Consider the following 16,770-nt stretch of genomic DNA (forward strand, 5'->3'; position numbering starts at 1 on the left):
CACATATTGTGCCAGTGTTGTGACATACTATGGTTTTGCTAAGAGATTACAAAACCAATGTTCTATGAAAACATTCTCATATTTTTAAGCAAAATCTATCCAATTTTTTCTCACCTTGATTCCCTGAGCTCCCTTTTATTCACAAGATGTAGGAACCTCGCTGAGGTAGAGCATCCGCTTGGGTTGCATCCAGGGTTGCATCCAGGCCATCCTCAGCACCAGTAAAACAGAGAAGCTCCTTTTTGTTTTTCCTTAGCTCCCAAAATATTTTGACTGGGTGAAAATTATGAAAGAGAACAAGAGGCAGGCTGACCTGACTTGGTTCTGGAAAAATAGGGGGAAAGGTTAACCAAAGCTTTATCAAGAAAGAATTGGACACATTACATGCAATGAATGCCAATCCATGTGACTGGATGCAAAGCAGATCTTTTCAAACAAGTCTCTTTCCGTGGGATGAAAGGTCTAGTTGAGAGTAGTATTTGTGTTAATGCAGTTTACTTGGGTCTTGCCAAAGCATTTCATTTCATGGCATATGTTGGTACGATTAAAAAGCATGCATTATATGGAATTAAAAGGATGCACTTTGGAAGAACACAAAGCTGGCTCGCTGACAGATCGCAAAGTGGTGAGAGAAATGAGTGGAACTATTTCCAGCAGATTCCCACAAGGATCAGTTCCTGGTACAACATCGTTTAGTATTTTCATCACGTGTCCAAACAGTGACGTAAAATCAGTTCCAAGACTGTTGGGGACTGGAGCACTTACCATGTAAAAAATGACTGGGTGAACTGGACTTGTTCAGCCTGGAGAAGACCAGGTTTCATGGAAACTAAGAACAGCCTATGAGGCTACAAAGAAAGCAGAGCCAGGCTCTCTACAGAAGTTTATGGGAAGAGAATGATAAACTATGACCATAAATTGAAACCTGGGAAGTTTCAACTGTATATAAGGAAAAAAAAAAATCACTATGAGGATACTCAGGGATTGGATCAGGATGGTCAGGGAGGTAATGAAATCTCTATCCTTGAAGGTTTTCAAGATCTGACTGGATGAAGCCCTGAGCAACCTTACCAGAATTGAGTTTTGACCTTGTTTTGAGCAGAAACTTGGACTAGATGACCTCCCAAGATCTGTTATCACATGTTATGACTGTAATTTGGCTAATTCTGTCTGGAGAGTGATTTGGGAATCCTGTTAGATAACTACTTCAGCATGTGCTATAATGTACTGTAATGTAATGTACTGCTATAATGTAATGTAAGTGTATAACACTGCAGGGAAAAGCAACAGTCGGATGTTATTTGGCCACTGCTGGTAAGCAACCCTGCACAAAACCTGCCATCTTGGCAGAGTGGAATTCCCAAAGGTGAAGCAGGCACTTGGAATGACCATTGCTCCCTCCCTCCCGAACAGCCCATGAAGTCTGGCGCTGCTGTTGGATGGAGCCCTTCTGTGTCTCCGGAGCTGCTACTTTTGCTGTGTAAGCAGAGAGGACAGCTAGGACCTGGATTTTTTCTGCATGAACAAGGAACAGTCCTGCACAAGCTCTACAGCACTTCAGAGGGATGTTTGTGTCACCCAAAACTATAGTAGCCCCTTACATTTACACAGCAAAAGGGCATTGCACTTTTGGGATGAGAGGGAGCACTTAGGAGATTTCAGGTACAAGTATAGCAAGTTCCAATAACTAGAGGCTTCAAATCAGACAACGTGAAATTCAGAGTAAAAATAAAGTTAAAAAATGTCACAGCTTCTCTGGAGTGAAGCTGAACTCTCCCCTGCTGCCAGTCAAAAGCACTGGCTCTACTTTACTGCAGAGCAGTCGGCCAGCACAGGTACCTGTTGGATGATGACTCAAGTGACCGGATTTGCAGGCATACTCTCACTGTAAGGGTAACAACTACTTCTGCAGTTCTCTACTTTAAGCACTTTTCCTTTCCTGACCGACTTGGAGTTGTTCTCAAGTATTTATGAATGGCAGAAACCTTTTAGGTAACTTGACATTGATACAGAAAAGCCTTCTTGCAGCAGCTGAGGGATTATTGTACTTCCTTGACCATGGAAAAATGTAGTCAGAGGTTACATGAACAGAGCATTGGCACAGGTGTGCTGGAGCAGCAGGACCTTGACCTATATTGCTGACTAGGAAGGCCAAGTAGGCAGTAGATAAACCCATTTGACCACAGATAACAACCCTTCTGCTGTGTTTTGCTGCACTTGCTTGTTAACTGAGATCCATTAAGGTGAATTAGCCAGATTCAGGAGTTGCACAAATACCATCATGATAAAGCTCAAGGCCTCAGATAAATTGAAATCCTTTGTTTTTAAATAGAAATCACAGTTTTGGTGTGGTGGGGTTTTTTTGTTTGTTTCTTTCTTTCTTTTTTTTCTATTATGTGAAATCCCCAACCCTGACATCATTTGAAGAAGGTGGGGGTTTTTTTAAGCCCTACAGTAAGTGACGCAACTATTGACTCATTGCTGGTTTGGGTTTTGACACCAGAGGGCTGTGCTGGCCAGACCAGCAACCTGCCAGACTATGACTTCTTTTTTCCCCCTAAGGAGGTAATGTATTTCTCTTTAGTAGTTTTATACACAAGAATTTACATTGATAAGAAGTCTTCAAGTTGTTTTAAACAGATGATGTAGCAATTCCTTGATCACTTTAGAAAAAGCATACAGATATACATATCACCAGGTTGAAAAAGTTAGAGCATGAGTGGTATAATTTGCTTATTCTAGTTATCTCATACCCAAACTGCTTTTTGACAATAAATATCAGAGTATATGTTAGACAAATAAAAATGTTTCCTGCCTTTTATGGAAAAAAAACAGCTAAAATAGAGGAGGAAACAAATACATCTCTTGCAATATACTATTATTTACTGCTCTGTTGTATGTGGATATATGTAAGGCATGCTGGGTACTCACACATACTACGAAATAAACAAGTCATTACATACCAACAGATCACTAATCCAAGAGGAGTAAGTTATGGGTTACTGCTTCTTATGTCTACCTTGGGTATGAATTTATCCTTGACGGCATACATGTGGAACATAGTTTGCTGGATTAATACCCTCTTAGGTGCATAACCACTCCCCAGCAACTGATTTTTTCATACCTTTACTTATTTAGCAGCAGGAGACAGACAGAGACAGGCAGGTACAATGGCATTCCAAAGGGCAACATCTTCAGGTGCAAGGACAGAGCCAAGGGCAGAGTGCTGGAAAATGTAAGACAGCCAAGCACAGCAGTGACGGCATTGAAAACATGATGGTAAAACACTTGACAGGAGGTGGCAATATCATCTGTATCACACATAATGCTTTCACACTACCTTTAACCTCTTTAAAAAATTCTTTACGCTTCTCGGACAACTTCTCTTTTGATAGCAGGGAACAGGGTGTGCCATATAGTTTTCTCTCTGTCATGCTGAGCCTACTACTGTTTTGTGTTTTTCTCTGTGAAGTTTTTTTGTGTCAATATCCAATTGCCTTACACCTTGCAGGTCATTGCTCTGCCCTTATCCTTTAGCAGAGTGGCAAGAGTTTTTCAGACTCCTGTTACACATCTCCCACTGACCATCTGCTATTACCACCTTGACGAGAAATCACTTGTTGAAAGGTGATGAAGCAGTTACAGTCCAGCACAAAGTTGCAAGCTCATTATGCTATTTCCCTCTCCAATATTGAGCAATAGTGATAAGCATCTGAAGGAGAGTCTTAGCTGATATGAATCAATGCATTTCTACTATTTCCATAGGGTTACCTTGGTTTACATGACCTTTAGCTTAAAAGCAGTTACCATGAGGTTAATTGAGATTCCACCCTTTGGTTAACATGGGTTTCTGCGTGCCACCCCTTTCACACAGAAACTCAGGATAATCAAGGAAGACTTTTTTCTCTTTATTATTTTTGTCATCAGGGATGGGATGTTTTAAAGGCAATTACTGAATTATCTCTAAACAATCTGGGCTTTTTTGGTAGCACTCATGATGTGAGAAGTGGGTTTGTGTTTCCCCTCAGAGCACTGAGGTTTACTGTAAAGGTACTCTAGCTTTGGATTTATGTACCATTTGCAAAGGAAGATCTATCCAATTAAAACTTCCAATTTAGGTTTTGCTGAATCAGTTTTACATATCAGGATGTTTAAAAAAAGGAAAGCAAAAAGAAAAGGAAAAGTAGGTTTCAAATACAATGAGGCCAGAGGTAGTTCACAGCTTCTTAAACCATTTTTGTTCTTAAAGCAAACCCCTGCATTTCTCTCTGCTGTGATCTGTTTCCACTAAACCAGAAGTGGTTTTTGTAACCATGCTGTTAGGGCTGTGGATTTCAAGACAATCTCCCAAATAAGCGTCACAGTACAACACAGACCAAGACTGTAAACAAGAAAAAGACAAACTGAGTTGCTTCCAACCATAGAGACATATAGGAGGAGTACAAAACTGCTGTGAAAAAAAGCCCAGCAGCGTGATTCAGGACATACCACTCTGGGGGAATGATATCCTGGCTGTACTTAGGTTTGGAAAAAAATGTTCTGAAAGGTTCTCTTGCTGCCACATACTCTATTTTAGTTCTGGGGCTCATCCTCTAATGTCATATATATTCTGAGTAGTAAAGGAACCACCTGATGTCCAGCTTCATTTCAGGGAAAGGGAGGGCATAGGTATGATGGGCACTAGAAGACAAGTTTGGATGTACTCAGATTACTGGGAGATAGTTCAGAGGAGGGACACCTTGAAAGGTCAGTGTCAGGAATGCAGCATGCTAATGATGCTAATGATATAAACAACACCCAAGATAGTTAGGTCTTGATTTGGTGAAGCACTTATGTACATGTACTTGAAGCACCTGAGCAGTTGCTTTCATTTCAGCCAGGTGATCTGGATGCCTATGGCCAGGCTTGTACCTCACCAGAAAGGAACTCCAAGCATCACAATGACAGAACTGATTTTTCTTGGCATTTATCCAAATGCAAAGATTAGTGCATCTTCCTTTTATAAAATTGCCTTCTGCTGGTGTTCATTCTCCTGCTTCCGGGCTACTCTGATTCACAACACAAGAAAAGCTTTTCTAAAGGACTCAATAACTCCTTTTCCCCAAAACACACACATCATCTGCATATATTTGTCTGTACCCCGTCTCCAAAAATGAACAAATCACTTCTGTGCCCCTATTCTCTCATCTCCAAAAGGAAAATATGGCCTGAGAAAACAGTATTAGTTTTCTTTTTCTTTCTTTCTTTTTTTTTTTTTTTTTGCATAATAGGACACAATTAATTATTCTGCTTATGATCACTGACAAAGTCCCCGAAAAATGCAAAGCTTGTTGTTTTGAGATCTTACACTGATTGTAACTTATCATGTCATGGGCCCTTTTAGCACCAGAGACATCATTCTGGCTAAGTAATCCCTTCAGATAATTCCTTCCAACAAATATAGAAGACTGCCATCATGATGAGAAAAATCCTTTCCCCTAAAACTGTTTATCATCAAAGAATAAATAGCAGTGAAAATAATGGCTTTCTGAGACTTAAGGAGTCATAATCCATTTATCAGGAAGATATTACTGCAAGTATTGTACATAAGCCACTTACCCTTTCCAGTGTCTTAGACTCAATTGAATGTTAGTTAAAAAAAAATAAAATAAAAAAGATGAAGTTATAACGCTGTATCAACAGACAGCTGTCCTAGTGGGCACTGGGCATGCAGAATGACTCGCATTGCTGAGCCGTGCAGTCATTGCCAAAGGAACGATGAGCTCACATTTCATTCCGATTCACATAGCTGGTGTGGTCAGACTGTGAGGCTCACCCTCCCTCGCCCAACTGACGCCCCCCTCCCTGCCTCGACACCAGATCTGGCTCGTTAACATGTCTGGAATGAGCACAAGCCTACCTCTCAGCTGGCAAGCCCAAGAGGCATACTTGGATTCCCAGGTTGGAAGATTATCTCATTCAAACACAGTTCTCCCAAAGATATAAAAGCAAAGCTGGTGTGGTGGTCCCAGCAGAGCTGGCCTGAGCACTTGGGAGTTTCAGCCGTACAGGAGTACAACCTTCAAACGCTGGCAAATATGATGATGATGAAAGTAGAAGAGCTGGTAGGTACAACCTTCTTTCATTTATTCATAATTACTTTTCTTTCTCGAGTGTCAGTATACCAGGCAGAGAGAGACAACCATCGTGGATCATTGAGGTACAATAACATAGCTGTTTGTATTTTGCATCAGAACATAGTTCACCAGGAAGAAGAGGCTGACCAGAATTTAGCTATGTATGTTCCTTTGACCTTGATTTTAAATTTTCTTTGTTTTGTTTTGTTTTTAAGAAGCTATTAAGTTTATGATCACACTGACTAATTCCAATCCAGTAAGGGACTAGGAGGAGGTATCAATGAAGGAAAACCAAAGTATTTTCTAATACTCAATGAACAGTTTAGTAATAATATTATTTTCTATTAATAAACTATCAGTTCCTACACCCACTGCTGTTCACAGTGTAACAAGCCTTTGAAAAATAATGTCTAAACCAGACCACAAATAATGGGACATTCCACTGCAGGGTCCAGAACACACAAATTTACTGAACCACTCTCAAAACACACAACAGCCTCTACTGAGTTCAACAAGTTATCTCTTTGTACATACTTAATCAAGCATCAGAAATATTTCCAAAGTTATTGAAAGCTGACCTGCTGCGTAGCATCACACAGCTTCTGCACAGGAACTACCTTACACTATTTTGCTGAGTGCTATAAATGGGGATTTTTGGTACTGACAGCAGTGGGCAAAACCAGCCTTCAAATTACTCAGTAACCCGAGTTAACTGCACTGGATGTGTTTTGATGAAAGTGTAAGGTCCCAGGGGAGAAAGCCTCACTCTTACCTGCTCCGTTCCCCTGCTGAAGGCTCACAGGGTGCTGGTGGCTGATCGGGGTGGCTCTTTCCACCTTGTCTTACAGCCTTCTGAGGAGTCTGACACATGCTGGTGAGTGAACAAACAAGAAAACCCTGAACAAAAAGGATGCCCCTCCCAACTCTCTGGCTGTTGTCGGTACAGCAGCATCTCAGCCCCAGCCAAGCAGGGAGTTAGACTGTGAGTTGGCCTCATGGATCTTGATCCAAGCCCTGAAGATGTGAACAGGGAGTTGCTGTGAGGATGCAGGAGATCCGCCTGCAAGTGAGATTGCTCTAGGCATTCACGTATGCAGATAATCCAGGCACGGGCTGAATGAGGTCTGCACTCTGTCTGTCACACACTCCAGAGCAGGACAGGAATGACAGGCAGTTAGCGTTACCTCTAGGTAATCCATGTTCCCAGGGGGTGGCTACTGCAGCCATGAAACTGCTTGCCTGGTATTATATCACGTTTGCTTTTACAGGTGACTGGGAAGAAAGCGGATGATAAAGAGACGGGAAGCTTCCTCCCTGAGGACTTCAAAAATGGAGAGTATGAAGCTGCTGTTAGATTAGAGAAACAGGAGGACCTAAAGACAGTCTCTAAACACTCACTGACCCAAGGTGATCTGACTTACGAGGAGAAAAAGCTAGAAGCAGAGGTAGGCTCTTGGGGTTTGTGCTTGGCTTTTTATCATCCTGTGTGCACTTTCTGCTGCAGCCCTTGAAGCTTTGCCTGTTTCTGAGTTAGAAACACATGCATGGAGAGCTAGATAAACCCCTGGGGCATCACCACCAAAGGGGGTTGGTCTAAAGTCCATGAAAGCCATGGAGCTCTGCTGACTCCTGTAGCCTATGGATGCAGGCAGTAATGCTGTGGAGCAGAACCCAAACTCTCCCCATAATGTTTGACTGAAACATTGGGGGCTCCCTCCTGCCCAGAGTCACTGGCTGCTAGCTCTCAGTAGGAGGAGCAATCATAGCCATTAAGACACCTTTGGCTTGCACACCTAATTACTGCCACCAAAAATAACTAACCCAAGAAAGATGTAAGAGTGCATTTCTGAAAATGTTCTTTTTGTGAAAACACTGCATTATGATTACTAGCACATTTGGGAAAAAAAACATTACAAATTAAAGCGATAGTGGTCTACAGAGAAGTACCATTTTGTATTCCTGGAGCATGACAATTCTCCCTATATCCCTAAGAACCAATGCTTTTTTCTGCAAAAATACAGTATCTGTAACATTTTAAATTCTTTGGTGATTAAGCAACCAACTGGCCTAAAAATTTCAAGTGATTTGAGAATTAAAAACTTTAACTAGCAGGGGCATAATACTTTGTTCTGAAAAAAAGAAGGGTGGCAAAGTGAGCCTCAGAAATATTAAAATAAACACTGTTGACCTTCATCTTGAACAGAAAGGTCATTACTTGCTACACAGGTTTTTTGAGTTCCTCCAAAACAGAGCCCTAAGACCTTTTTGGGTTTCCAGTTGGTCCACAGTCCATTCAGCCAACATAATTATTTTCCATTAAGTCAATGATCTACAGATCAAACTCTAATGCAGAGAACAATAAAAAGAAGTGGAAATAACTTGAACAAGAATTCAGTTGAAAAAAACCACAACTATATGACAGGGTATCGCCGATGTATTTACCCTTAATGATACCATGGGACAGAATCTGTCATCTGTATTCACCTGAGTTACCCCTTGTTTGTGAATCCCCCTTCTGAAGTTAGGAACACCTCATGGTGCCTGGGATTTCAGTTCAGGCAACATATTTGCCCTTAATGTTAGCAGTGTCCCATGCTGACTTCATGCAAAGATGCTTTTTAAAAGCAGGCTTGAAGAAGTCTTAAACATTTATTGAACTGCTCCTCCAAGGATACTGGGGACATTCTTTGTAGCTTACCAAATGTAACGCTTGCTGACCAAAATGCTACGATGGGTATAAACCTTGCTTTTCAATTAAGAGTATATTTTTGATCAAGGAGGATCAAGTTACAATAAATCAGGGGCTGCATCATAAAAGAAGTTGAAGAAAAAACACTTGCTGGAAGTCAGCTAAAACTGCAGGGGCTTCCCAGCTCTCACAAGATGCACATGAGATTTCTTAAACTGTTGGGCCAGAGGTGACTGCAGTGATGCTCTGACTCCTGGCCTAACACAGACTGAAAATTCATGCTTTGTATCCCATGACATATGGCTGCAGCAGCATCTAGGAAGAAGTCCAATGGTGTATGAAAAACTACAGATGATGTAGAATTTCTCACACACTTGGTAACTTATTCTAATTGTCAATTAGCCCTAGCTGGAAAAAAAAAAAAAAAAAAAAGGTAACTTATTTCAAAGTTCATCCAGTCTTAACCGAATTCAGTTGAATAGTAGCACATACTGTCCTGCCACTCTGAAAGGGAGAGGTGGTCACACTCAGCTCAACTTGCTGGCTTCCCTGATTTATTTCAGCTGAAGAAGAAGAAATTAGAGGAGAGGTCAAAACTTGAAAACTTGGAAGATCTTGAAAAAATAATTCAGCTGAAGAAGAAGAAAAAATGCAAGAAAGTGAAAGCACCCGTTTTAAAGGAACCTGAACCAGAAGTTATTGTAAGTTATTTCAAAGCACCTTCTTCTGGGAAAGCATTGAAGAGGTTTTGTACCACATGCATTTATGCCCTGTGTATTTCTTTCCATCAGACAGGACCAGTGGATATACCTACATTCTTTAGAGCTGCGTTGGAGAATAAGTTGCCAGTAATTGAAAAATACCTGTCAGACAAAGGGGATCCAAATGTCTGTGATGAGGTACAATCTTCCTTCTTACTGCAAAGCTTGCTACAGAAGAGAGGTTATTACAGGGCAAAAGTAACTTTTACCACTAACTTTTGTAGCTTCCACACCTGGCGGGAAGTAAGTAAACCCTGGAATTTTTGTGTATAATTTTTTCTAGTGATAATGGGGCCACTGGGACCCTTCAAAGTAAGTTTACCTCAAAAGCACCTTTATATTTAAAAGCAAGCAGTTGGTGACCAGGAGGCCCTGGTTTTCTGTAGCAAGTGATCTTCCAATGCTACAGATGAACAGATAAGAAATTTGTCTGCAGAATGACAAAGAAAGGGATGCTGCCTGCCCTCCTACTCCATAATGCATAAGCTGCATTTGCAAAAGGCAGTGTAGCATGCTGGATGGGGGAACTCAACAGGCATCATTTTAAATTTGAATACCATACTGCATATATTTCTCACACCCTTTAAAAAGCTGGGTAGGCAGCTCTCAGCTATCAGGATGCTATTAAAATTTAGCAGATTTCAGGTCTCAAAAGTATTAGGTCTTGAAAATTAATCAGCATAAAGTATGTATTTGACATCATCCTAGGGAGGAGGGTAGAAAAGATTTAAAGATGTCTCTTTGTGCCATATTTAATATCTGACGTTGCACTGTTTCAATTGCCAGTACAAACGCACTGCGCTGCACAGGGCATGCTCTGAAGGACATCTAGAGGTGGTGAAAAAGTTGGTGGAAGCCGGAGCACAGCTTGAACAGAAAGACATGGTATGCACATCAACTTACACTTCTTTCCAAAAATTGCTCATTGTTTTATAAGTGCTAATAGAAGCACTTACAGAAGTACTTCTTATAGCAGAGAAGCATTAAAAGGCCTTCCAGCATTTTGTAAGTTTATCCTTAAAATAACACTGTTGAGAAGAGGTTTCAGGAGGGGGTGTCTGCCTCCCTTTGCCAAAGCAGTTGCTGGAACACCCAGGAAGTGGAGGAACAGGCTGGTCCACAGACTGCGACAAACAGCAAAGCCCACGGCAGGGTCAGAGAGCTGAAGCCAGGCTCTCCAGGTGGTGCAGATACCATCATCCCACCCACGCACCAGGGCTCAGCACAGTGTCCGCCCCGATTTCAGGGCTGCTCTTGGGACACATCCCTGCTCCCCCAGAACGCCGGCCATGAGGGTAGCTGAGTTATCAACAGCTTCTGCAGCTGGTTTTTTTGCTTCTCCACTCCCAGCTCTTCATCCCCTTGCTGAAGAGTTGGAACCAGCCAGCTTTGCTCCTCCTCGCTTAACCCAGCAGTGCTTGTGGAGAGCATAACGAACAGGAGAAACGATAGGCGGAGCGAGACCTTTAAGGGACATTCCACCCTTCCTGGCAGAGCTGAGGGCAAAAAAGTTGAATATTGTAGGGGAGGAGGGTTTTAATTCACTTTGTGAATCTGCTAAGGGGAATTTTTGTTGGTTTGGGGTTTGGGGTTTTGGGGGTTTTTTTGTTTGTTTGTTTTTGTTTTTTAAGAGAACTATTCTTTCCCTTGAGCTTTACTTTCTATGCATTTTAGAATGCATAGGCATCAAATAAAAAAATGCATAGGCATCAAATAAAAAAATATTAACTAGTACGTACCTGCCAGAAAAAAAATTATACCTGGCTAAAGAGAACTTATAAGTTCACAGAACAGACAAAACACATCCTCTCTCATAGCAGTGTTGCCAAGGTCTGAGTCTTTCAGGGCAATATGCAGCAGGTGTGAAGAGTGAGAAACTCACAGTACTAAAGAAATTAGGGCAAAACAAGAAAAGCTGTTACTAGAAACAATTCAGTGGTCACAGCAAAGTGCTTTAGGTTACATTGCATTAAAATGATTTTGGATTAATTTAGAAATTTGATCAAAACAGGTTTTTTTGGTTTTTGTGGGTTTTTTAATATAATGATGAATTAAATTACTTTCCATTTGTTTTTCCTGCTGCAGCTTGAATCTACAGCCCTGCACTGGGCATGCCGAGGGGGGAACCTGGATGTTCTGAAATTCTTACTGGACAAAGGGATAAACAGAAATGCAAGAGACAAGGTATGTGCTCCTGTGACGCAGCAGCTTTTTAAATTGGAGAGGAAAAGCTGACCCTTACTCCAAGTAGATAGTTTTTGGCAGCCGTTCTTGAAGCGGTCTTTACCTGTTCCACGCCACTGATTGCTTCCTCCTCCCACCTCTCAGCTGCTCAGCACCCCCTTGCACGTGGCTGTGAGAACAGGTCAGTACGACTGCGGGGAGCACCTCATCGCCTGTGAAGCAGATCTCAATGCCAGAGACAGAGTAAGTGCCAACAACTTCTGACCCATCAGCTATCAGGTAGCATCGAGCCGCTGTCTGCCTTGATAGTTCCACTTGTCTGTGAAAACCCCTGGCTGCGCAGTGGGGTCTGGACCACGGCACTGGACCAGTGGCACTGACACTGTGATCCATCTCTCTTGTGCCTCTAGGAAGGAGACACACCGATGCACGATGCCGTGAGGCTGAAAAAAAACAAAATGATCAGGCTTCTCATTCTGTATGGAGCGGATCTAACTATAAAGAACTGTGTAAGTAATGGCAAAAAAATGCAGCAATTCAAAAGGCTCTAGAATAAGTTTCCCTTCAGAGCAGCTTCATAGGTTTCAAGGCTGGGAGAGACTATTGTGAACAGATTTAATTAGATCACTTCAGAGTTAATTAAAGCAGAGCTGACACAGGGAACATATAACTTGGGGGAGGTCAGGGAAAAGAGGAAAAACCAGTACCTCTTCTAAAGCCAGAACCCATCAGCTGCAACTTGAAACAACATCACATCTTTTTGTGATTTATTTTAATTACACATATCATATATTGAAAAGATAAAACGTACAGACACTTGCTATCTGCGCAGCTCCTGGGCTTCAACCACCACCGAGACAACAAAAATCTTAGCCTGTCAGGTAACTCTCCTTTCTGTTAAGCCCACAGCTGATAGCAAGCCCAAGCACTACATCTGGATGATGGGCTGTTGACCTGACCACTGGGCAACAAATACCTGTGGCTCAGCAGAGCTTCAATTTAAGAAGCCCTACACCAGACTCTTTGCTCATAGCCACCACAGCAGCAGCAGGTGCGTTGCTGGAGCTCTGCGACCACTTGTTAAAACACAGTACATCACAGCCCCCTTTCCCCAAACCCAAACGGAACAGTAGTGGGATGGACAGTGAGTTACTAATGCCAATGTTTTTGACTGGCAATCAATCAAGACTTAAGGGGGCAAGGAAGAAACAAGTCCCTGCAGCACTTTGCACTGCCTACTTTCTGTCCACACTCTCTGAAGTGAGGCCACCCCCGGTATTATCCCTCATCATGGTATGAAAACTAAAGTGCAGCCCCAAAGGCCAAAGACTTGCTCTCTCAGGCTTTGTCTGCACACAAAAGTTGCTCCTATTTAATTTAGACATGGTTCGTAACCTAATTAAACCAGTACCAACTCTTACCTGAACTCTCCGTTAAGTAGAAGAATAGATTACTGAGGTTTCATTTAAATGTATTTCTAATAAGTTTAAACTAGACCAAAAGAAACACCTGTATGCTCTGCTAGTCACAGTATTTGCTAATGTGGCTTAGACCCACTGAAACACACAGATTTCATCATGAGTGTGAGCCGGGCTGGGGCTAGATCTGTAGAGCAAAAGGACTGGGATCTTGGGGAGGCGAGAGTTCATCTGACCTTCTGCACGCAGAAACATCTCAAAGCAGGCAGATGCACTATACGAATATTTAGGGAGGAAAGAAGGATTCAATAATCACTGGCTGAAATTAAATCTTGCTTCCTCTTCTTTTTTAACCAGCAAGGGAAAACTCCTATGGATCTTGTTCTTCAGTGGCAGAATGGCACCAAAGAGATATTCAACAGCCTGAAAGACAATTCCTATAAGAGCGTCCATCTAGGCAAGCTCTGAAGAGAGAAGCGAGACTGCTCTTTTTTTGCTGCTTTTAAACGCTTCATATGAACCTGGAAGAAAATAACCCTGAACATAGTATTTTTATTGAAAATATTAATGGTACTGGATTCTTTGAGGTACCTTCACTGAAAGCTGTAAAACAAACATGCAAAGAAATTATTTTTAAAGGCAGGTTGAGTGTTAAAATTCCATTGTTTCTAAAATAGCTTTATTTATTACTATTTATTATTTATTTATTTAAAAAGTAATTTTTAATAATTCTCAATAATATTGTAGCTTTTTAAAATACAGCTTCACATCCTAATGCAATAAATCCTTTTGTCTTAGATGGCAGTATTTCCAACCACACTAGCAACTTCCCTTAAGCCTTCCGATAGCTCTAAATAGCAAATACTTGCAATTGTTGCTTTGCCTCTGCCAAATTTCACTATTAAAATAAGTGAGCGATGATACGTGGAAGAGCGATGGAAGAAGGTGTACTGAGGTGCCAAGTGGATTTAAAGAAGCAGTTGAGTCATGGGGTTTACACAGGGTTTGGCAATCGTGATTGATGAAGAGCTCAAGGACAAAGCTCCAACCATCATGTAACCTGTTTGGACTGTGGGATTCAGATGCAGTGTTATGGTGAGAGCAGACAGTATTAGGAATGTGAATTTTCTTAAGCTAGACTACTATGAAGTCTGATGACTGAAGAATGCAAAAAACACATTATGTATATTTGTAAATTTGTACTGCTTTTTCTGTACATTTTGTACTGGTCTATTTGAGATTAAATAAATAGAGTGGTTCTTTTTATTTGCTGGAGTGGATTATGGAGTGGTGAGCACGCATAGGGTAATTCTGTCTTTTTTTAAAGAAAGTTCACATCTTGCCCTCTGTAAAACGCTTAAAAACTAAAAAAAAAATAATTAAGTCTCAGCTGCCTAAAGCAGCTAGCCCTTGAGTTACCTCCCTGCCACTGTCAGATAAATGCCATCTCTTACTTCTTTTGTTAAATGCAAACACATATACAAAAGCAGAAAGACAGTACTTGAGTAGCTAGTAAAACAAAGTTACAGTTTTATTACTGAGTTTGATTTACAATCTCAGTTTCTCAGCAAGCCAGTACTTACTATGTGGAGCACATAAGACAGATTCAGTTGTCCAAGCCAAGGAAGACCCCGAGTACTGCTAGGAAAGGCAGGCACCTCTCCCCTGACTTTAGCAGAAGCATCACATTCTTACCCGTACCTCCAGCAGGGGCATCAATGTCCAGTTTCATTGTGACATTACACACTGCATGCAGCTAAAATCCTCATGCCCCACAGCATGACTTCCCAGCAAAACACACCACAGACTCTCACACACCTTCACCAAACTGTGCCAGCTGCCTTCAAGTCAGTAGGCTTTACAGTCTGGCCAAAAGAATGTCCTGTGCAATGAGGTGGGGTCAAGAGTGGGTAGCGATGAATAGTTGTTATTGGAGATTAAGTGAATTTACAGAAACCCCCCAGAGAAGCAAGCAGAAGAAACATCTATTCTGTCTGCAGAGAGGTATCTGAAGCCAAGAGCTTTAGGCAGATGAGACTTTTCTCACACAAGCACCATAACTCACGAGTGTCACCTTGCCAGCCATAGGCTTTCTTTGTGAACACACTCTTTTCCACAAAAATTACGACACACGTCTGCTTGCTGCCCTTCCCTGCAAGCCACTACCTCAACTGCTCGTTTCTGCACAATTACCTGGACACTGGGAGCATGCCTTGCAGGAAATAGAAATGACACCAGTGCTGGCTAACTCTGTTTATCATCCCAGTGGAGAAGCAGTTCAATTGCTCAGGCTCCAAAGTGGCCAGAACAACGCACTTCAGGAAACTAGGGAAGAAGAAACTTTTCAATCAGTTCCTAAAGCACTGTATCTACTTAAAGGGCAAAGCTGCAGACTGTAGATTTTTTTAAATCATGTCAAACAAGTAGCAAGAAGGATCTCTAGCATTCAAAAGCCTCTTTTCATATGCTGGTTACCAAACAACTTCTCTAATGCTCAAGGTAGGTTATTCTCTGGCCAAAGCAAGATAATGTGTCATTCAGAAAAACACGTTTCTGCCTCTTCTCTGGTCAGAGCATAATTTTGGAGGTAAATCCATAAATAATAAACTAGTGTGTGTGTGTGTGTGTGTGTGTGTGTGTATTTATAGATTACATCCCAATATCTGTAAAAAAACAGATTCAAATCAGAAAGTCAACAAGTAAAAAGTAACATAAAGAAAAAAAATTCATTATTGGTTGAATAAAGTAAAAGCTGTTGTGACTTAGACCAGCATTATATAGAACTGTTAGGCTACTGACAACTTCATCCATTCTGCTCAGTCCAGTCTAAGAGCTCAGAGATGACCCACTGCAAGATTTCTGCAATATTTTATGTGCTGTAACTTCCACTTCTCAACTTGTTGTCAGATACAATTAGAGAACTGGAAGATTCACAGTAAAGCTGGCTCAAGAGTATCTTGAGTACAGTAGCTTACATAATTTTTTTATATTGGTTTAATCAAAAGAAAAACTTCAGTCAACATTTGGAAGAGCTCTGAAAATGCTCTGCTGATTGTAAATCTGGTACGATTGCTTTTATGGCAGACAGATTAGGTTTACTGAGGCAAAAACAGGAAGGAAAACGGAAAGGCAGGAGGCAGCAAAATGAACACTCTCACAGGCAACACTGCCAGACCAGGACATAAAGAATGAAATGATGCAGTAAAAATGATGTGACATGGAGTTTGCTCAGGCCAAGGTGAGACAGCTGTTAGGCTGCAACTGCAACATACCACACTGAGCACACATTCAGTGCAACCTTGGGCTCTTCCTTCCCATCTGTGGTAACCACCTCATGTTACTCTCTGGTTCTAAGAGCTGCAGGACAGGGATGGCCTTTGGGATATGTGTCTGGCAGGTCAGGTAGTTCTGCCATAACACAAACCCAAGACACCTCTGAGAAAGTGACAGATGCTTGGATCTTCTTTATAGCCAATGATCACAAAACAGAACAGGAAGCAGATTGACTTTTTTTTTTTTTACTGCACTATTCACAGGCCACTGAAGATAAACTTCATCTACTGGCTTGTGGTTGTAAGGTTTAGTACAGAGATGTGTTTAAA

The 16,770-nt window shown here is 41.5% G+C and overlaps 1 protein-coding gene across 1 annotated transcript; it reads left to right on the forward strand.

Annotated features, from left to right (window-relative positions):
* Window positions 1-6,074: 6,074 nt before the first annotated feature.
* On the forward strand, window positions 6,075-13,636 carry ANKRD1 (ankyrin repeat domain 1). The gene is made up of 9 exons (XM_010177212.2): window positions 6,075-6,104; window positions 7,385-7,561; window positions 9,369-9,506; window positions 9,597-9,704; window positions 10,353-10,451; window positions 11,652-11,750; window positions 11,895-11,993; window positions 12,161-12,259; window positions 13,526-13,636. Exons 1-9 carry the CDS (start codon window positions 6,078-6,080, stop codon window positions 13,634-13,636), a joined length of 957 nt encoding a protein of 318 aa, XP_010175514.1. The 5' UTR covers window positions 6,075-6,077.
* Window positions 13,637-16,770: the final 3,134 nt, after the last annotated feature.

Source organism: Antrostomus carolinensis, unplaced genomic scaffold (assembly GCF_000700745.2).
Source record: "Antrostomus carolinensis isolate BGI_N321 unplaced genomic scaffold, ASM70074v2 scaffold4421, whole genome shotgun sequence".
Classification (NCBI taxonomy): Eukaryota; Metazoa; Chordata; class Aves; order Caprimulgiformes; family Caprimulgidae; genus Antrostomus; species Antrostomus carolinensis.